The sequence below is a fragment of the Oryctolagus cuniculus genome, chromosome 2 (assembly GCF_964237555.1).
Source record: "Oryctolagus cuniculus chromosome 2, mOryCun1.1, whole genome shotgun sequence".
Lineage (NCBI taxonomy): Eukaryota > Metazoa > Chordata > Mammalia > Lagomorpha > Leporidae > Oryctolagus > Oryctolagus cuniculus.
In genome coordinates this window covers 151,717,887-151,740,353 of record NC_091433.1, presented here as the reverse complement: position 1 = coordinate 151,740,353, position 22,467 = coordinate 151,717,887, and the positions used below count along the sequence as shown (strand labels likewise).

Sequence of the window (22,467 nt, the reverse complement as noted above, 5' to 3'; positions counted from 1 at the left end):
GTATGGGGAGGATACCCTGGGCAGTGTAAACAAAAGAGAGTGCAAGCTGAGTTGGAGATATGGAGAGCAGCTGTAACTCAAGCTCAGCCATTGTCAAGGAAACATGAAACCAGGGCAATCCACAATTTAAAGAGGACAAGGGCAGCTGGCTCAGGGCAAACATAGGCATGTGGGCGGAGAGCTGCCCAGAGTGTATTCCAGGGACACCAATGTGCAGCGACAGCAAGTAAAGGCAGTTGGGAAGTAACTCACAGGCAAAGCTCTCTGTAACAGTTGGTGGCATATTTTATGCAAATGCATCCGTGATTATAAATTTCAGACACTCTTGAAATAGTTTTTCTTTCTGTATTTATTTATTTATTTTTTGGCAGAGGTAGTTTTTTGAAAGGGGTGGGGAGGTTGTTTGGGTCTATTTCCAAATCAGCACATCAAAGATTTGCATGCTAAAGCTTTTCAAAAATGTATAATTATTTATATAACTAGAGAACTGAAAACACATTCTGAATGTCATTTAGTCCAGGCTCCTGCCCAGAAAAAGTGAAACCATAAGCAATCTAACACTGGTGGTTGTCTATCTAAGCTACCGGTAAGGATCCCTACACATAGAGATTCGCCCACCACTCTGCTGGCCTGCTCTCACATTTATACTGGAACTTCAAACAAAGGCTGTTTTCTCTTTTCTTAAGCCCAAACCAACACAATTTTGTTCAAATCCATTTCCATTGTTTAGCCCTCTGCAGACTAGTCTCCCACGACCAGTTTTCCTTAGTCAAAATTCCTTTTTCTCTTTGTCAGCTCCTATTTTTCTGGTCTACTTTTTTCCTACTTATTAATGCAATGTTACCAAGACATTTCTCTTTACGCAATTCTGGACTGCCTGACCTACAGATAGTAGCGAGAAACACTGTGTAAAATGCCAGGTAACAACAACAACCTGGTAAGAGTTTTATGAAACCTCTGTCCATGCGATTTCTAAGATATTACTGGAAATTAACAAGCAGAAGAAAGGCAGGACGGAAGGAAGGTGAGGGAGTCACTGGACATGTTGGGAAACTAGCGCTGTAATGAGCATTTCAGGCGGATTCCAAAACATTTTGGAAACTAGCCCTTGGGAAGACATTAGCCAGTCAGAGAGTAAGTAAAGCCAGCGGAGCAAGCACTCTCTGAAAGAGGCTTCCTGTCACCCCAGTTTCACAGAAGAGGGACTGGGACACTTTGTAGCTTAATGAAGACGGCACTGTTTCCTTAGGCAGATAAAGGTAACTCAAGGGGATACGAACAACATGCATTTTATTTCTATTGTGAACATTACAAGAATAATTTACTTTATGTCGATAGGAAAAGGATTCTCATTAAATTTAAGGAAGAAATTCTGCCCAAGAAAAGTTATTAAACAGCTAAACGAATTTAAAAAAAAGAAAAACAGTGTGAGAGGGTGCTAGCTTACACAGAAGTCTGAAAAACAGGAAAATTCTCATATGTAAAAGTGGGTGGAAGATCTACAGTTTTATTAAGAAAGAAGGGATAAAAAGTCAAGGGTATGGCCTCAGGAGTCACAGCACTTAAGTTCAAGTGCCAGCTCTGTAAATTCATAGTGTGAGAACTTGAGAAAAAAAAAAAAAAAATCTGCGTCTCAGTTTCCTTGTCTACAAAATGTGGAAAATAGCATGTACCTTACACGGTTACGGATTGATTAAATGAACTAACACATTTCATGAAGTTAAAATAGGGCTGGACATAGTGGTGCAGTGGGTTAAGTCTTCTCTTGGGATTCCTGCATCCAATACCAGAGTGCCAATCCCAGTCCTGGCTACTCGGCTCCTATCCAGCTTCCTGCTAATGCATCCTGGAGGCCATGCTGGTCCCAGGGCACTTGGCCCTGCCATCCACGTGGGGACCCAGATGGAGATGCTGACCCTTGCCTTCACACTGGTCTATCACTGACTGTTACAGGCATTTGGGGAGTAAACCAGCAGATGGAAGATCTCTCTCCCTCTCTCTCTCTCCTTCTCCCTCTCTTCCTCTCCCTCTTTCTTCTTCTCTCCCTCTCCCTCTTCCTTTCTCTCCCTCTCCTTACCTTCCAAGTAAATGAACATAATTAAACATTTTTTAAATACCTCAAAAAAGGAGTTTAAGATAGCGCTATTTTGAGAGCCATTTAAGATTTTGCTATTGTTGTTGACATTAGTTAGTAGGGAAAATTCCAATGATATGTTGTCAGACACTACAGGTAGAGATACAGGATGATTGTACTTTAACTGCAGGTTAACTGTAGACAATTATGTTTTTATTCTTGTCCTTTCCTTCCTCCTATTCCTCTCTTCAGCTGAAGCCCAGACCTGGAAGTTAAGAAGTACATGTGCGACTCTCTTCCACTAACCAGATGTATGATTTTCCTTGTATCAAATCATCAATTCTCAAATTGCTGTTTCAAATTCTTCTGAGTTTACCTTTCCCTCTAATTCTCTTTTTCCATCAGCAGCCTCCTTTCTCCTATCTCTCGTCCCTCCCTCTCAGTGTTGTGTCCTTTTCTCAATTAGCATATATCTTAATCTTCCCAAATTCCCTAAGACCTCAGTCTTCACTCATCCTCCATTGCCAATGAGCAGAAGGCTCTCCAGAATTGTATATTTGACTCCAATCAATTTTTCATTGTATCTGTTTGGGATGAAATGCATAGTTTCTGTATCATGCAAACAAAGACCTCTTGAGTTTGGGAGAAGGGAGAAACCCATCATCCTTCTTTGCTTGCAGTGACCTCTGGGAAAACACAAAGCTGGCTAGCCATCATACAGGAGCACCATGACCAGATGAAGAATTAGCCTAATTCCTGAAGTTGCACGCATCTTTGCACTGCTGTGAATGAAGTCAATGCAGAGAGTAACAGAGTAAGAGCACACAATGGGTGAAGTTCACGTGAAAAAAAATGTATTTAAAAGCTATATAAATTATGATTGAAGAAGGACATATTATTTTAATTTTACTATTCCAATTGAAATAAAAATCAAAGAGGACACAGGAAACTCAATTATCTATGCATTTAAATATCTATATATACATATATACACATATATCTGATGATAGAAACTGAATAGTGAGGCATGTTCTGAAACTTATAAATCATGCAACTAGTTATTAAAGCAAAAATTATTGAAGTATCTTAAATATTCTGGTAAAGGAAATTTCTAGGATATTGATTGACAAACAAAACACAAAAAAAGCTGTTTAAGAAGACTCCTGTGATGGTCTTGGTTTATGTTGAACTCATGAAGAACTCTATAAATAAATTTAGCTTTCCTAGTACACTTATGTATGAAAAATTTAAAGATGTCAATATTATTTTAAACATTAGTCATCTGTCTGAATATGAATGTTGCTCATGCCCACAAAAATAAAGTTTCATCAAAATACATTCTTGATAACCATGGGTAACTGTCAGTACCATCTCAGAGCAACACTGAATACAGCTAGTTTTCCACACAACTCCTAGAAATGGCTGGGATGATGTTAATTAATAAAATGCTAAAATTAATAAAATGTTTAAAAATAAAAATATCTGATCACAAAGAAGCATATACTTTGTCATAAAAATATACAATTTTGTGTACTTAGATTTTGTACAGAAAAATATAGATTACATAAGCTATTTTTCTATTAAAGAAATATACAGAGGTATCTCATTCATATAAAATGGAATCAAAAGATCAGTTATCTTGGTGCAAAACCTTTGAAGTTCATGCACAGACTTTCATAATGTGTATATTCCATGAACTTTCCAAAAATCCTTCATATTTTAATGACACTTTAGCCAATGCATATTTTAAGGAGTTTAATACAAAATACAATCTTGAAGATTTCTTTTAAAACCTCTTGGCTAAAATTATATAATGTTCTTAAATACATCTTATTTTTCTGTATATATATATGTATTCTATACTTATATATATATATAAGCATTCTATACTTATGTAGCAAAAGTAAATGTCCCATTATTTTAAAATGTTTCAATACTTTATTTCATAGAGAACTGGCCCAATTTTTTAAGCGGGCATTCACAAACACATCCTATTACAACACTTAATTGTGCACTCAAGTAGTGAAATGCAAAATGTAACTTCCTATTTTTATAATGTTTCAATAAATTACATAATATTTTAAGCATCACATATAATTTTAAATAAATAATGACACTCTTTGCATGGGAAACAATTATTTTGCACTGAAGCTCATTCAGTTCTCAAAAGTGGTATCTTCCATGCAGCAGCTAAAGCTATATGCTGCCATACCAGCTATTTCCCTAAGGAGAGTCCAGGCATGCTTAATTATAGAGACATCATTACTTAGAAGAAAAACATGACTCTTTAATTTCCTTCCCTCTGCTAGACTAGGGCAGTTCATTCTGCTGAATCTAGCAATGTCTGAGGAACACTGAAGCTAGTTGCATATATACAGCCAGGTATTGGTAGGTCAGGAACAATGGGAACAACTCTAAGCTCTCAGTGCTGCTGCCATTATGGATTAGCAGCCACACAGAATTCATTAGTTCTATCATTAAACACAGAAAGCCCTTCCTGATGTTAGAATAGTAGTGAAGCTGCTGTTCTTCTTTGCCAATCCTCTTCTAAATTCTGGACCACTACATCTCTCCTGGGAACCAACCTAAGAAAATGCTACTTGTAATGTGGTATCAGCATATTTCTGTAACGTGGTCCTGTTACGTGGTGTCAATCTATTTCTCATTACAGGCCAGACAGTTTTGAACACAACTAACTAGATCAAAGTCCAGTTGAGCTCTTTGGCTTGCCAGTTCAGACTTGCTTTTCTCCCACTTCTTTCTAATAATAGTCAAATATAACAGAAAAGCATTAAAATACATCTCTCTAATAAGAATCACTCATAAGTTCCATTTTAGACAAGCTGTATAGAAGCCAAACTCACTTATCTGAAACAATGCACTATCTTTTCACTATGTAATTTCAACCAAGTGCCCACCTTACCACAATCAGTGTCTTCAGCAGGCCCATATTCAACTTTGTGTCCATTTATATGACAAAGGTAGGTCTTTACAATTGTGCTGAATCACCACAAACCTTTACATTTTCATTAATTTAACTCCTAAACTCTGAAATGCATGGAAATTTTATGTAGTTTGTTTTGTGAAACAAAGTATTTTTACTGAAAAGGACAAAAATTAGTTGTACTGGTCTTCATATGTAACATATTGGGATTCTATTTTTAATTAAGTAAAATAGACTTAACTAATTAAGCATGCTATGAATAGATCAGTAAAGGAAGGAAATAAACAAGTGTTACAGAAACTAAGTGTGATACATTTTTTTAAGATATTATTTATCTGAAAGTTAGAGTTACAGAAAGGGAGGAAGGAAGGGGGAAGAGAGAGAAAGGGGGAGAAAGAGGAAGGGAGGGAGGGAGGGGGAAGAGGGAGTAAGGGGGAGAAAGGGAGAGAAAAGGGGGTAGGGAGGGAGGGAGGCAGTGAGGGAAAGAAAGAATCTTTTACCTGCTGTTCTATCCCGCAAGTGGCCACAATGGCCAGGGCTGAGCCAGGAACTTCATCTATGTCTCCAACATGGATAGTAGAGGCCTAAGCTCTTGAGCCATCTCTGCTGCTTCTCCCAGTCCATTAGCAGGGAGATGGATCAGAAGTGGAACAACAAGGAAACAAACTGGCACCCATGTGAGATGTCAGTGTCACAGGCTGTAGCTTCACTTGCTATGCCACATCCCAGGCCCAAAAGTGTGATGAATTCTGACAAGCTATTCCATTTTCTTTAGTATCATGGCATTAGAAAGTAGCACTAAATTTAAGGGTCTGTCATAACCCTCAAATCTGAAGACTTTATTATAACTGAGCCAGTTAAATTAGCACCAAGCTGACAACTAGTGAACAACTTCCCCGCATCCATTAGCTGTTTGAGAAGTGAAATGTGCGGGCTATGTCACGTAATAGATAGAGCTGCTTGCTCAGGTCTTGAGTATGCCTGTGCTCCAGTTCCAGCTCAGCTCTGCCATTTACCAGCTGTGGGGATTTCGGCAAGTAACCTACAATTTTCTCATCTGTAACACGGGAATTTCATAAAACCTATCAAGTAGGACTGTTGTAATAATAAATAAGGTAAAATGGACAAAACACACCATAAAATGCTTTTCTCTCAGTAAACAATAGTAATTTCAATAACAACTACTGACACTTTAAACAAAAATGATTTGAAACTGTACTCACATTCAAAAGGTGGTTAAAGGAAGGGCAACCAGTGTGCTTTCTGAAATCATTTGGTGTATAATATTTTGGAGGGAACTCATGTAGATTTAAGGAGTTATGATATGATGAACTAGTGTCACGTCCTCTTCTAGTCAGCACCATTAAAAGGTAACCTCTTTTCTGACCTCTATCCCTACAGACTAGATGCGTCTGTTTTAACCTTCATATAAATATAAATAGAACCACATAATATGCTTTCATGGAGTTGCTGCCTTAAATTGCACAGTAATTTGCTTAGATTTTATTGAGGGGGTAAGTGAACCAGTGTCCTCTTTACTCAGCTGGTCATACAGCCACGTTTAATGTGTCAGAGGAGAACTCTACTACATTAGATGCATACTAAAGAACATAAATAAATGTAAGTCAAAAATAGATCTACAAGTAATGCAAACTAGACTTATATAAACACCTTTAAAATTTTCACACTTAACATTCACCATGTCCTATAGCCATCCACTCTGATCCCATTAGACATATCATTCAAATTTTCATGTTTTTCTGTGAGTTTGTAACTATTATCTACTCACAAACACTCTGTGAGGAAGGCTATTCACAGCATACTAAGAGTCTGAATAGGTGGCTTCCCAGTTTGAAATCTTAGAAATATTAGTAGCCTTGCTGTATTTTTAACATCTACTTAGAGGCAAAGCCATATCTGGAATTCAGTTATTCAGTCTCAAGCCATATTTTAATTACACAAAATAATGTAAATAATAATATGGCATGAAAGGAATCTGGGAGAGCATGCAGTCATTTCCATTCCCAGGTAGACATACATGGAATCCATGTTCAAGAGAAAAAAACCAAAAGCCATGTAGTTTCACAAGAGCTCTAAAGCAACTGACCAAAAACATTTTTTAAAGAAACACAACTCAAACATTTTAAAATTTACTATTCAGCAAAGACCCTACAAAGAGTTACCTATTCCTGCACTTCTGGTAGAAAAGCAACTGTCATAAAATTATAGAGAAATTGACATACAGAGAAAGTATAACGGCTTTGCATGGTACTTTTAATAAATTAAAATTTTAAAATATAAAAATCATTTATTCTAAATTATAATAAATATTCATATGCACTATTTGAAAGTATAGTTTGCATAGCAACTTCTATTGTTAGGTTTTTTAAAACAAAATCTGAGTATGCCTAATTTATAATAGTTAACATTGCAACTAGTGTACCATAATCAATGACTATTTTCAGGAACAAATGTGGCTCAGAATCCCAAGTCTTACAATGCAACTAAAAATAATGGAAATATTAAGTAGTTTTAGTTAGTTGGAATAATTATTTTTTTAAAAAAATCAGTTTGTCACATTTCATTTCATGATATCCAAAACTACAACATGGTTTCACTGATACAGAGGTAATTTTATGTTTAAAATATAATCTGCTTGTGAAAAATATAACTTGCTTGAATTTTTGAAGTTGAAAAATACTACCTAGTTTGTTTGCAGCATATGTGTAACTCACTTTCACTTACTTATAAGAGCCTCAAAGACAAATTATAAATTTAATAGACTCATTCTTACACTAAAGCCCTTAAAAGGTTCTTATTTAAGTAGAAAATAACCAAATATAAACTTCAAACAGAAATGATATTTTAGATGTTATTTATATAGCAAAAATCACATTTTAAGTATAGGAAGGGAATAGGTTTCAGTGGAAAATGAGTTTTCACAAATGCTTTTGTGTTAAATGCTTGTTATATCATAGAATTATCAGAATATGTAATAAATACTTTAATTACAGCTAGATGTGTGTAACATTAGAACCCAATTGTAAGTAACAAAAACAGAGGTTCATTGTCCTTCCTGTTTCCTTTTCTTTGTTAAGTTGAAACCACTGAGCAATGCAAAATCCTTATAACATCAGAATTCATTTTGGATGAGACAGAAAATATTCCATATTTGAATTCGTTTGCAATGGTATAAGTGGTAACAGTGATGATTTAAAAAAAAAGTAACAAATTGACCCTTATAAAATGCTTAATATGTACCAGACACTTTTCTAAAAGCTATTTGTGAAATCATATGCTTAATTTCGTAAGAGCCCTACAAAATAACTGTTGTTTTCCCAACCTCCCGGATAACACAACTGAGGAAAGTTTCAGACGAGGCAATCCGGCTTGTGAGTCTGTATAATTTAACCTTCACACTGTTGTAGGCAGGCATACAGGATAAAATTGATCAGGTTTGTGACCTGGAAGATCACGCCTTCACCACACCCCTGTGTGAACTCATGTCTGTACGTGACCACACCTGTGTGCCCACCGGCCAGTCAGGCTAATTAACCAGCCCCCTTTGGAAGTGGATTAAAGGCCTGGGACACAGTGGGCCCAGCCTTTTTTCTTTGGTCTTTTGCCATTGAGGGCCCTTGCTGTCCTGCACCTCCAGGGCACGTGGCCTTCGGGTCACCCACTCCATGCTTCCTGGCCTATATGTTCCTCCATGCGGCTTGTTCCTGGTACTTTGCATGAAGCCAGATTTATCTCTTTTAGATAGAGCCCTCAGTCTCCTATGCATTTCTCTCACTGAATAAAAAGCTTAAAAACTTATGTTGCCTCATTCATTTATGCTGGTATTCAGAATTCTTCTCTGAATATTAGGCAAGAACCCACACAGGCATATTAATATTGGGAATGTATTAATAAGCACACAGTGATATCATATGGCACCCCATATTCCTCAATCATATGGCAACCCAGATGGGACTTTTAGGGGGTCACACTCCAGTTTCTTTGGTGTCCAACGTGAGGATATTAACAAATGGGGCTAATAACAGGTGGGGCCTCTAAGGGATTTTGATAATCCCCCAAAATTTATTAAAAGGAGAAGTAGGCAGCATGATGAGAACTGGCTTCCTATGGCTTCCAACGCCATTTCTCTGCCTGTATCCCCTCCCTCCTCCATCTGAGGTGGTGCTTTCCCTATGCGCCTGGACCCGGGTGGGGGAAGGGGAATACACGGCTCCAACCTACTCACCCTGGAACACTACAACTGCGTGTCAGAATATGAAAAAATTCATTTCTAGTTTGTGGCATTCTAGAATGCAACTCAGTTTTGATTATTTTATAGTCAATATAAGCTTTTCAAATAGACAGATATATATTTTTAACTGTCACATTTTAAGAGTGTCCCAGAATATTTCATGAGGATCAAAACTAGTAATGAGGGGCTTGCGCTGTGGGCTTAGCAGGTAAAGCAGCCGCCTGCTGTGTCGGTATCCCAAATAGGCGCAGATTCAAGACCCGGCTGCTCCTCTTCCAATGCATGAGAGACCTGGAGAAAGCTCCTGGCTCCTGGCTTAAGATTGGCTCAGCTCTGGCCATTGCGGCCATTTCAAGAGTGAACCAGTGTATTCTTAAGTGTTGAAATTTAACTGAAATGTGATCCCTGTTAAATATAAGAGTGGGAATAAGAGAGGGAAGAGATGTACAATTTGGGACATGCTCAAGCTGACTTGCCCCAAATGGTAGAGTTAGAAACGTGCTAGGGGATTCCAATTCAATCCCATCAAGGTGGTATGTACCAATGCCATCTCACTAGTCCCAGTGATGAATTTCTGTTCACAATTGATCATAATGAAAGGACTAAGAGTCAAAGGGATCACATAAACAAGTTTAGTGCCTGCTAATACTAACCGATAGAATAAAAAAGGGGAGAGTGATCCAACATGGGAAGAGAGATGCACAGCAGACCCATAGAATGGCAGATGTCCTAAACAATACTCTGGCCTCAGAATCAGCCCTAAAGGCATTTGGATCCGGCTGAAAAGCCCATGAGAGTATTTCAGGCATGGAAAGCCAAGACACTCTGGCAAAAAAAAGGACCTAAATGAAAGAAAGAACAGGTCTTCAAAGAAGGAGGTACCTTTCTCTGAAGGGAGGAGAGAACTTCCACTTTGACTATGACCTTATCTAAATAAGATAAGAGTTGGTGAACTCAAAAGGCTTCCATAGCCTTGGAAACTCATGACTGGAGCATAGGGAGATTACTGATGCCATAGACAGGAGTGTCAATTGGTAAAGTCAACAACAGGAGTCACTGTGCACTTACTCCTCATGTAGGATCTCTGTGCTTAATGTGCTGTACATTGTGATTTAATGCTATAACGAGTACTCAAACAGTATTTTTCACTTTGTGTTTCTATGTGGGTGCAAACTGTTGAAATCTTTACTTAATGTATACTAAACTGAAATTCTGTATATAAGAAAATTGAAAATGAATCTTGATAAGAATGGAAGGGGAGAGAGAGCAGGAAAGGGGAGGGTTGTGGATGGGAGGGAAGTCATGGGTGGGGGGGGAGCCAATGTAATCCATAAGCTGTACTTTGGAAATCTATATTCATTAAAGTTAAAAAAAAAAAAAAGAGTGAACCAGTGGATGGAAGACCTACCCCGCCCCCCGCCTCTCTGTAACTGTGCCTTTCAAATAAATAAATAAATCTTTAAAAAAAAAACTACTAATTAATTATGAATTTCTTTGTCCTTGTCAAAACTTTTTCAACACAGGTGATCTATTTTTGCCTACAGCGGCAGACTTAAAACTCAAAATCATTTAGTTGAGAATCTACTTCCTTACACAATAACTGCTTAAATTAAAAAAGAACAACTTACAGAGATTAGATATACCTACATAATATTTTTATTGTAGTAGTTAAAATGTTGAATCAATTTATATATTGGTAAAACCAATATATATATATATATATATATATATATATATTACCACAAGAAACACATTTTGATTAAGGTACCTACAAGTATAAAAAGTTGTGCCATTGCCACTGGATTCCAGAAGCCTACACATTCGGTGGGTAAACCTCACACAAATCACATGACAATGCACAAAAAGGGCTTAGATAATACTTTTAACATGTGGAACCAAAGCATTTTAAACAGTGAATGGCCTTAGGTTTCTATACCTAACCAAATCCATGAAGACTCTAATTCCCTCAGAGAAAGAATCCTGCACTTTCCCAAATTTAGCCTACAGCTTACAGTGGGTGCTTAACAAATGTTGTTGACTGACAAACAGAAAATAATGTTTTCTCTTTTTCACCAGCTCCCTTTCATTCTGTTCTGTACATTGCAGCCAGAGCAACATTTTTGAAATATGAATTTGATAAAGTCATCCTCTTCTCCATCTTCCACACTATATGGTTTCCATTGTTTTTCCATCACTTTTCCCATAAAGGTTAAAATGGTTGATAAGATGCAGAATATGCTGCAGGGCCTGTCCCCACTCCTTTTTTGAGTAGGAAGTAAAAACTTCATACTCAAGGGCATGCTTTGCCATGTCCTGCACCAGATTTCTCTAGCTCCTACTTGATCAGGTTAAATATATTCTGCCTTTACCTGGTTAAATCTTTGTCATCTTTCAAGCTTCAGTTTAATAATCACTACTCAGGCAAATATCCCTTGTTTAGGCCATCTCACACAATCTTTACCTTTCTCAGTACCATGCTCCAATCCTTCAAAATACATACCACCATTTTAAGTTTCCACTGTTTGCATAAAGGTACCTCCTCACTAAGAATAGGCGAGAACTATTTCTGAGCTTCTTCACCAGTTACTGTATAACACATAAAACAATCAATATTTGCTAAACAAGTAAAATTAATGAATGAGTGAATAATACAGTGAATTAGTAAAGTCATGGAAAGCAGAGAATTTCTTCAATGACATCATCAAGATGCCAAGCTCAGGAATACTAAGAAATCAACAGCAGTCATAGTGCTTATTGCCATGTAAGCAGAGAAAGTACAGATAAATGATAATCTAGTATGCAGTTTTACTATGCATGCTCTTTAAAACACATAGGACCTGGATCTAGAAATTAAAAGGTGTAACTTACTTATTGATCATCCTTTTACTCTTTTTTAAGCTGGATAGTCACGGAATTCATTAACTCTTCCAAGATGCCAGGAATGCTAATAAGTGATCCTAAGTAAAAACTTATTATTCCCCAGCAGCACTTAAATAAGTATGATTCACTGAAAAAACTACGTATTCCATAAGCAACCATTATTCAGGAAAAAATGACGTTCTTGGATAGTTGCATTCTGAGGCTGACTCTCAGGGTCAAATAACATAAGTCATGCTAAATAAGTTCTGTTCCATCAGCCATTTTTATTTGTGTGTCTTTTTATCTTGAACAACACCTGAACCTGAAAAAGACCTCAACCCAAATGACCTGGAAATCTTACTCAGCAGACATGATGATACACTGTTTGGGCTAAGAGAACTTATGCCCTCACCCAGGCTCTGCCAGAAACTTGGTCAATGCCCATAACCTTTCCTGTGTTCTCTCTTTATCCGTACATAAATACTAGTAAATAAGTAAAACTTGCTAGGCCTGAATAGACACAGAAGATGAAACTGAGCTCATTCAATAAATGATAAAAATGCATAGGTGCATACATTGTTTCCAGGCATTGCATGCCAGGACAAACCAGGGAAGAGTCTTAATATATTCTTATTGTCCTTTCAGTAGTTCTTATTGTGTCTTAAATACAAAGGCAACTAATATATTGTTAGACTTTCTCCTATCAAGTTAATAAAGAAATTGTTGTTAGGAACAGGGATAATTTGAACTCACATTTAAGATTTACTTGTCTACATTTTCCCCTAAATTCTCTCTGCTAAATTTGGAATTGAGGAATTATTTATTTTGAAACTATTTTTTATAAAGAATGCAGCAATTAGTATAAATACTGACAGGAGGCAGGGCTTTGTTTATACTTCATCTGAACAGAAATCATCTTTCCCTAACCATCAATACATGATCGGTGCTGGGAGAGGCATTCATTCTCAATTAATTATTCAATAGCCACTTGACACACATGAAACAGGGAAAATAAGCAAAATGGAGCCAATCCTTCTGGGAAGACCGAGTCTGCCTTTCCCACTCCATCTTCCATTTCTCAGAGCATCGGAAGAATCCACCCTTTTGTTTCCCTTCCATGATTAGTGATTTTTGCACTCTGTTTTCAAGTTAAATTTTCTAAATGAATCAATGCTCCAGAGTGATCCTGATGGATTTGCTTTTCTGGGTCAAATTTTCTTATATATGAGGTATTACACTGTTCAATTAGGTACCACTGTAATTACAAATTCCTCCTTTTATAGCAAGAGATTCATTTATCAAAATAAAATGTTTCACATACATTTAATTCTGTTCCTCTTTAATATGTTTCTTTTTAGATGCTTTCTCTTAACTATTCCTGATTATGCATGGTCCCTGGATCCCTACATTAAAAATGCACAGAAAAATAAAAATTTTCATTTAAAATACCCTCCCACACAGTACAAGCTGCCACTGTGTCATATTTGTTTCCTAATTTAAGAAAGGGAGTTAGATATTGTGTGTCCTTCTTTAAATTGCCTCCTCTGTCTTGGAATGTGGCATTAGGATACTTCAGACATTTTTTCCCCTAAAATGATTTTTATTCATTTATCTTAAATGTATGCAACTGCAAGTTTTTGCTCTAGAAATCATCATATCTGGCTATCCTTGTCACGATTTACAATTAAGTTAGATTTGGTAGGAAAAAAAGGATTCTGTTTTATTTTTGTAAAACGTAAATATGAATTCTGGTCTTACATCCATGGGAACATACTGGTAAAACTGAAGTGCTGTGCTGGCCAAATATTCAGTCTTCTATAATTACTTAAAACTAAAATATAAAGAAAACAAAAACCTACACGAAAGTAAAATGCAAAAAAATAACTCTTAACTTTTTCCCCCCTCTGATCCAATGAAGGCTACTGAGCTCTCCTAAAGATCAGTTTTTTCCTAACTAACTCCCTTTGCTGCTTAAACAATTGCAAATTTCATCAAGTCTTCATTTCTCTGAAAATCAAGTGAGAATCAAGTGAGAGAGAACTGCCAAGTCTAATAAGATTTACAAAGGCTAGTTCTCCCTAGCAGTGTCAACAACAACAACAACAACAAAAAGAAAAAAGAAAGAAAGAAAGGACAAGAAAAAAAGAAAGGAAACTCAAGGCTCAAGGCATTACACCATAAAGCACAGTCACACATTGAGCTTCTCTCCCTGTGGCTTTTTAGCAATTCACACACCTCCCCATTTCAGCCACAAATGCCATTCATCCATAGGTAGATTGCCATGATGTGACCCATTTGCTATTTTATTTAAACCCTGACACCTTCTCTCTTGCTTAGCCACTGATACAAACATGTTTCAAGTTTTTCTCATCACTCTCTATTTAAAGGTTTTCCCAAATTTATTCAACAATGCTTTCCTTGATCATTGTCTTGTAACAACATGGGAGAAAAACACTGAGACCTGAACTTTAATTGTACAGGGGATGTAGCAAACTTCGGGATGATTTCTGTTGTTTAGTTCCACACTGTTTCAAGCCCAAGAACCCGGAAATTGCAACTCGGCCTTCACTACTCAGATCAATACCATCAGCTGAATATTCTTAGAAAATCTCCTGCAATCCCTCTCATGCATCCCATTTGTTAACCTGCAGAACTTTCCCAATTCAGCAACATCTAATTCTATTTCTCTTCCAACACACTGGGTAATTGAGAAGCCTGTTATTTCATCACTAAGCTCTCAGAAAACATTAGCTGACCTCTCAGAATTCAAGAAACCGCAGAAATCACAAAATTTTACTTAAATTTGACACATGTTGGACATAACCATGGAAACCAACACTAAGTCCAGAAAACATCCTCTTGTTAATGAAGAAATCTTCACAGCCCCTCCTGCCTTGTATTCACAACCAAAAGCAAGTGTCTCAGCCCTGTTTGCAAAAGCCACAGCAAGTGCCTGTGAACCCGTGTTTTTCTCTCTCTCTCTCTAACAGGAGTAACCACGTGGGAATTCTCAACTAAGGCCCAGGTGAACCTCGCCTGCACTTCATTTTCCACCAAGTTCATACCCAGTCTCATAGACGCCTGTCTGCCCTTATGGGCAAAGTCTCCGGGGGTACGGATTTAAAGGTACTAGAGGGAAGTCTACTGGCCATTTAGGTGGGCAACGGGCCAAGAAAGACTGAGCCCATCGCTCCTAAGAACCCCAGGAATGACAAGAGGCCATTCTGCTGGCCTCTGGGAGGGAAGCAGGCTTGCAAGAAAGGGCTCCCAGTCGAAAAGGCTGCTCCACTACCGTGAGGGCGCCAAGCAAGGAGCGGTGGTAAGTGGTGAGTCCAAGGGGCCGTAGAACCAGGCCTGCACCTCCGGGGCAGCAGCCCCCACGCGCTGTCCGGAGAAGGAAGGCCCCATGCACTGGCCTGGCCCGGCCCGCCCCGCCGCCCCGCGCCCTGCCCCGGCCGAGGGCCCCCGTGCGGCGGGCGTCGGGCCTTACCTTGGCTGCAGTCCTTGCCGCGGAAGCCGGTCCGCGAGCAGTCGCACACCGCCTGGTCGTCCACCACGGAGCACACGCCTCCGTTGAGGCACACGCCGCCCTCGCCCTCCTCGCCCGCCTCGCACGGGCTCCCGCCGCCGCTGCTGGGCGGCTCGTCGTCCAGCTTCACCTCGCCGCTGTCCACGGGCAGGGCCTGTGAGGAGTTGACCCTGACGTCACGGATCCACCCTTTAAACGGCTCCCGCTCTCTCACCGAGGCCAGCGTGAGCTTGAGCGCGGCCGCACGCAGTTCCGGGGGCAGCCCCCCGACGAAGAGGCCGCTGAACACCGTCATGTCCCGGCGTTTGGACTTGACCTCCACCCACTTGGCCTCCACCTGGTCGATGTAGAGCGTGGTGTTGCGGAACTGGCGGCGTATGCGCACGCTGTGCCAGGCGCCGTCGTTGACCGGCGTGTCGGCCAGGAGCGTGGCGGGCTCGGCGCAGAAGATGGAGAAGCTGAGCTGCAGGCGGCCACCGCGCGTCAGGATGAGCTCGAGGAAGTCGCAGAAGCCCTCGTCGTCGAAGTACAGCACGAGGCCGCGGGCGCTGCGCGTCTTGAGCTGGAAGCTCATCTCGCTTTCGCAGCACGCGTTCCACTTGGGGAAGCGCGTCCACTGGCCCTCGGCGCCCGGAAACTCCAGGCCGCTGCCCAGCTCAGCCCAGCAGCCCAGCAGCAGCAGCGAGAGGCACAGCAGGAAGCAGCCCCCGCGCTGGAGAAGCGCCGTCCCCATGCTCGGGGCTGGGGTGCGGCGGGGGGGTGCCGGGGCCGACAGGGTCAAGGTGGTCCTGGACACCGTGGTGAAGAAATAGGGGTCCGCAGCAGAGGAAGAGCAGTCGCGGCGCGGGAGGAGGCACCCTCCTTTCTCTAGGTCTTGTCTTCTTCTTCCAGCAGCCCCTCCCTCTCTCCCAACAGCCCCCTTCCAACTGGACAGGGGTGACCCCAGTGGTCCAGGGCAGCCACAGAACTTCCAGACCAAAGGGAGGATACACTTTGGAGGCACCGTTCTGTTACAGGCGTCAACAGAAGACCAGGGACGTCACTGGTCCATCTGAGTCTGATGAACTAGTTTAAGGTCATCTGCCCTGCAGATACCTCACTTCTGAAACACCATCATCTGCCAGGCCCCACCACTGGTACCAGCAGAAGGGAAAAGCGTTAGAGGAAGTCGGGAGCAGACACTTTTCTCGGGGAATCTCAAGAATATCCTTGGATGTTCTGAATGCCTCCGGTATTTCTCCTCCAGATGGAATGTCTCAAACAACGGAGAGAGGGGTTCCTTGCCTCCGTGAGGACACCACTTGTTAACCCCAAAGGCCTGCAGCTTCTGTCATATCATGGACTTCCAGCACCACAGCAGCTGACACTGAAGTCTTGTGCATGGCCTCCCAGGCTGGATTTTACAGCTCTTAAACCTCCCCAGCAGTAGGACTCAGACCCAGAAGCTGTTAGATGTGCACATCACAACAGCTCCCCTTCTTTGTTCTCCGCCTCTGCAAGGCCAAGCTGAGATGCCAGCTATCAGTTGGTTGTGTGTTGATGATACATTTTGATATTGTCTTTTTAGAAGGACCCAGAAATCTGTGGAAAATTAAAATAAAAATAAAGTTTAAATCAATTACAGTATTATAAGGCAAGTATGAATGTATGCTATGAATAAGCTGTACTGTATAGAGCTTTTTTTCTTCTCTTGGCCTACAAATAAGGCTTAATGTTTGCTAGTCACACAAACAGCCATTACACCTTGTAGTTTATTGTAACTGTTAATAGGTAACCAGGTTTTAAATAGAGATTTAATTATGGCGATCTTTTATTTTTCCTTTTCCAAGAAAGTTTAATTTTCAAAATGTACAAGGAGAGAAAAAAAGGTCCTTTTAAGGATTTCTACCTGTATTGTGTGCTGGATACATAGACAGTAAAAATACAACCTATTCAAATCTCAGTTAATAGCAGGTTTTACAAAAGGCAAAGTAGATCAAACTGTCGGCAGGAGGCTGCCAGTTTAGATTTGTATAGCATTCCTACCATTTCATTTTTCTGAGAGGGAGCAGGAATATTGATGGTTTCCTGAGAGTCTCTTAGAATTTCAAATAAGTGCATTCTTCCTTCTTTATCAAAGGGATAATCTTTTATAAGAGAAATCTCCTAATTGGAGCTACTTTTTATTTGTTTATTTTGCGGGGAGGGGGCAGGGGTTAACATCTCAATTGCCATAATATTATTTTCTCTAAATCTGGGTAAACTATGTAATATTTTACCCATTAGTAAAATGATCTAACTCCCCTTAAAGTCCTTATCTTGATGTCAGGCCTTAGAATTTGTATGTCAGAACAGCAGTTGGCATGTATGTCACCTCAGCTGCTATGACTCTAGGATGCTAGAATTTAAAGCGATGCCATTGAATCACTCACTATACTAGTAAATTACTTCTCTTTATTCAACTCTAATCTGACAGGTTCTTGAAATGGTACAGAAATCATAAATATAGATTTTTTAACTAAAGTCACTCTTCTACCAGGAACAATTACACTCACATAAAGAAAAAAAAAAAAACTCAGTATTGTATCATCTGGTCATATTAAGCAACTGCATGTATTTCCTTCACCATTTCCCACTGTCTCCATCCCATGCAACATAGAGACACACATATATGCACTCCAAATGTATTGCCTGGACACAGAAGCTCACTATCCAATTAACACTTTTTTTTTCTCTACAAGCTGAAACTAGCAGTAATTTATGACGCCGCATTGTGCTGCTGCTCCTCCATGGAGGGAGCTAAGAGCATTTCTCTTCAGTACAGAGCAATCCCTACAGGTGTCAGCTGAGATCCACCAAGCTCGGGGATCCCACTTCAAGTTCCTCCCAGATGAAATTGATGACTGAGGCTGCCTTTCAGCACGCACACACAGACAAACACTGCCAATGAGCAGAAGAAATAAAAAATATGTTATTTATTATGGCTCATACACTCAACACCATCAGCAATCACCAGTCATATCGTGTCTACTCCTATGCCAAACCAAAGAAAGGTGCTCTTAAAAATCATTGAAAATAACATATTGTCCAATAGGCTTTCATTTTTAACTGTATTCAGATAACTGTTAAATTTTTAGTTATTTCCTAAATCAATCTTGAACATTATGATGAAGAGTATTGCTTTAAACCCCATCCTCTAGCTCATGTGTTGGAAAGCCTTTTTTCCTGTGTGTGTGTGTGAGAGAGAGAGAGAGGCTATTATTTTATTAATTTTACATAAATCATATAACCCTTTTCACCCTTCTCTCTTGTCCTCTTCCTCTACTAATGCATAGCTTGACAATTTTTAAGAGATGGAGGAGAAAGGAAAGGAAATATATATATATATATATATATCACAAGGGAGGTCAACTGGCTCTCCTAGTTCTTAGACAAGCTCATTGTGTGTGAGAGAGTATTTATATGGAGAAAAAGGATTCTCTCTGGGTGCCGGAAAGACCTGGTGAGTTCACAAATTAGAGGCTGAAATAAAAGGATTTGAAAAACAACCTTACTGCAGCCAAAGGAAGAAGCGCTCTAATTCAAAAGCAGACTAACAGCCTCATTAATCTGTTCTTTCATTTCTAGAATCAAATTCATTCCGAAGTCATTGGAAGGATCAATATAGTACACTCATCAGCTGCAGATGCATTTATTGTAATATGTTTATGGTATCACACACACACACACACACATACACTCATACCTGTCCATGCACCCTGCAATATATTTCCTCATAAAGAGCCTGAAAACCTCTGGGAGAAATTTTAGAAGTGTGTATCTTTTGTCCCTGGATTTTGCAAAGTGCCTCAGTACCAACGAACATCTAAAATTCTCCCTGGCTTTCCCGCCCAGTCACCAAGCTCCATCTCTGATACCAGTGCAGTTTCTTGGAGCCTGGCTTCTGCACAAATTAAGTGTGGGACTGATGAGAAAGGGAAAGAGAGATGTAGATCTATTTTATTGCTTTAATTTCCATCCTACCAGTTTCTTTCTTTTGCTAATAAATCACTGCATTCAGCCTTTAACTTACTACCCCAGCTCCACCATCTCATCTTCTTGTCATCATTTAAAAGCCTTCATGCAAAAACAACCAAGATCTACACTCCCCCACCCTCCCACTACCCATCCTTCTCCGTGTATTTGTGGCAGATCCTGGCTCAGTTACAACGAGGAAAGATAGCCTTCTTCAGCTTGCCTCGCCCCAACCCCTCCCCCCCAACCCAAATTGAGCTGCTTTACCTGCCCGGTTATTCCCCTTAGTTCGAGCCAGAGCCTGAAGCATGCATCGGTCAAAGCGAATTTCCTGAGGTCTATGGATAAGGCGACTGCTGCTGCCTTTTCAGAGGCGTCAGGCTTGAGCGTCTATCTCCAGGAGTGCGGGAGGGGAGAACATGCAACGGAGGGGGGCAGGAGTGAGGGGGGGCAATGGAGAAGAGGAGGAGGAGGAGAGGGGAGAAGCTGGGAAGGAAGAGGCGGCGGTGGAGCCCGAGAAGGCTGGGTTACGTGACGCCGGGTGCTGTCCTTCTGAAAGAGAAGGGCGGAGCTGAGCTCTCCGCAGTACCATGGAGAGGCTTGTCCTCAGGCCGGGGAATGGGTGGGTTCGGCCCTAGGGCGCAGCCGCTCCAGGTTAGGACGCTGCGGAGAGAGGTGCTTCTACCTTTGCATCGTCCCCTTCCAGGGGGAGCCTGATCCTGGGGGCGGGGACCTGCCGCAAGCGCTTCTAACTTGTCACCATCCTCCCTCCCCCATCAGAGAGCGAGAGCGAGACACACAGAGACACGCAGCCTACTGAGCATGCCCAAGCCCCTGCTAGACCCACAGAAGGCTATGTGGAGATTCCACTTCTCCGGGGTTTAGTCGTGATTGGGCGGGGGTACCTGAGAGGGTGCCAGGAAAGGGCTCAGCAGCCGAAGGGAAGGGACCAAGGAGTCCGTGATTAAGATGGGCTCAGCCTTTACTTGCGCACCCTGCTCTCACGCGTGGAACCTTTGAAAAGCTGGCAGCTCTTCTAGGAAAGCAGGAGCAGGCGGGATTCTCTAAGATGCAGCCCCCTGCCCCACCCCTTACCGTGGTTCTGGCTCGAGTGACCGCGCCAAGTCTTCACAATCTGTCTGAGCTCTGCCAGAAAGATGTGGTAGGGACCCACCGGGCTACCGCGCCAACTTGGAGAGCAGACTCAAGTGTATCTGACAAGGTGCTTTTCGCTGCAGCCTCTCCTCGTCCTTCGGTTTTCCGTGCTCTGCCTTGGCTGTGGGCATCCTGAGCTGAACCAAGTTCTCTACCTGTTTAACTCTTCCCTCCGTCTCCTCCTTCCTTTTGCAACTGGTAAAACCTGGAGAGCCTGAAACTCCGTGGGAAGCTTTCACCGTATAACTGGGCATGCCCAACATACAATGCTGGGTCTGGTGAGAAAGGAGTTAATTCTAAGGGATCTTACAGATTAGGTGGTAGAGAAGTCTGGAGTCTGTGGCTTTCAATTATGGTTTGAGTTCTATGGACATTTAAATTCCTATCCCCATTATACTGCTACCCCTGGTTAGTTTTGGAGCAGAAACAGTACATTTTTTATTATTATTTCAGCAAAACACATCTAATAGCCTCAGCATCAAATGCTGTAAGGTAAGACTATTTTCTGCTTCCAGACCCTGTAAAGCAAGAACGTAACAACGAGAAAAATTCAGGAACCTTGAAATAACACACATTCAAACTGCAATATTCACTTCCTTTTCCAAAGAAACCAGAACTCATTACTACGTTAAGCCTGTTTTTACATTTACTGTTTTGTTTTTTTTTAAAGATAACCTAAATAACCTGAAGATAGGAACCACAGGTTTTAATATTTTTGTTGCCCTTAGCAAGACAAGTTGGTCAAGTGGTTAAATGTGAAGGAAATACAATTAGATTGTCTGGACTGGAATTCCATCTTGGCCATTTATTAGCTGGGACCTTGGCAAGATAACCTTATGATTCTTCTGTCACCTTAGCTGTATAATGGATATAATAATATCTCCCACTTCATGTGTTTGCTGTTATGAAAATAAAATGAATAAATAAGCATATAAAATATTTAGACGTGTGTAGAGTGATTAAGAGCTATTTTTGTTATTGCAAGACCATTCTGTTTTGTTTGACCTAATGGTGAAGGTTTCTCTGAAACTCAAGTTTCTTGACTGTCAAATAGTTTGTTCCACAGGGTTGCTTGAGGGGTGCAACAATAAATGTTGTTGTGATTTTTAAAACATAAATGAAAATGTAAACAATGTAAAGCTGTCTCAGAAAAATAATTTATCTAAGGTTAGTCAGTAACTAAATGAGCTTGAAACATAACAATCTGCTTAATCCAGGGCATGTTCAGTTTTTCAGATAATTTATTATATACTCTAGAGCAAATACTACAGAACTACATCAAGATCTGTCTAGTAGAGAACCAAAGCTTATTGCAAAAGTAAGTGGAATGAACTGCTCATAAATGGATCTGAAAAGATTCTGTAAAGCCCCAAGATAGCAGGTGTACCTTCATCAGTGAACACTATGGTGATGGCCAAATTCTAGAGGTAATAGTAAGAGTCAATGCCCTAGGGACCGGCACTGTGGCTTAGTGGGTAAAGCTGCCACCTGGGGTGCTGGCATCCCATAAGGGTGCCAGCTCAAGTCCTGGCTGTTCCACTTCTGATCTAGCTGTCTGCTATGGCCAAGAAAGCAATAGAAGAAGGCCCAAGTCCTTGGGCCCCTGCACCGGCATGAGAGACCCAGAAGAAGCTTCTGACTCCAGGCTTTGAATTGGCTCA

General features: G+C 40.6%; 1 protein-coding gene across 44 annotated transcripts in view; it reads right to left on the bottom strand.

The window, feature by feature from the left end:
* NRXN1 (neurexin 1) overlaps positions 1–21,019 on the bottom strand; it is a 1,231,187-nt gene extending 1,210,168 nt beyond the window's left edge. For 12 of the 44 annotated variants that reach the window (XM_002709872.5, XM_008254410.4, XM_051842907.2 and 9 more), the window contains exons 1-2: positions 19,919–20,379; positions 15,620–17,239 (exon numbers count right to left, since the gene is read on the bottom strand). In XM_002709872.5, the coding sequence (XP_002709918.1) occupies positions 15,620–16,391 (772 nt within the window). In that variant the 5' untranslated portion in view covers positions 16,392–17,239; positions 19,919–20,379. Of the gene's footprint in view, positions 1–15,619; positions 17,240–19,918; positions 20,382–20,746 lie in introns of those variants that run through there. The other 32 variants (XM_070069131.1, XM_070069134.1, XM_070069150.1 and 29 more) reach the window with 5 other exon arrangements.
* Between the last annotated feature and the right edge of the window lie 1,448 nt (positions 21,020–22,467).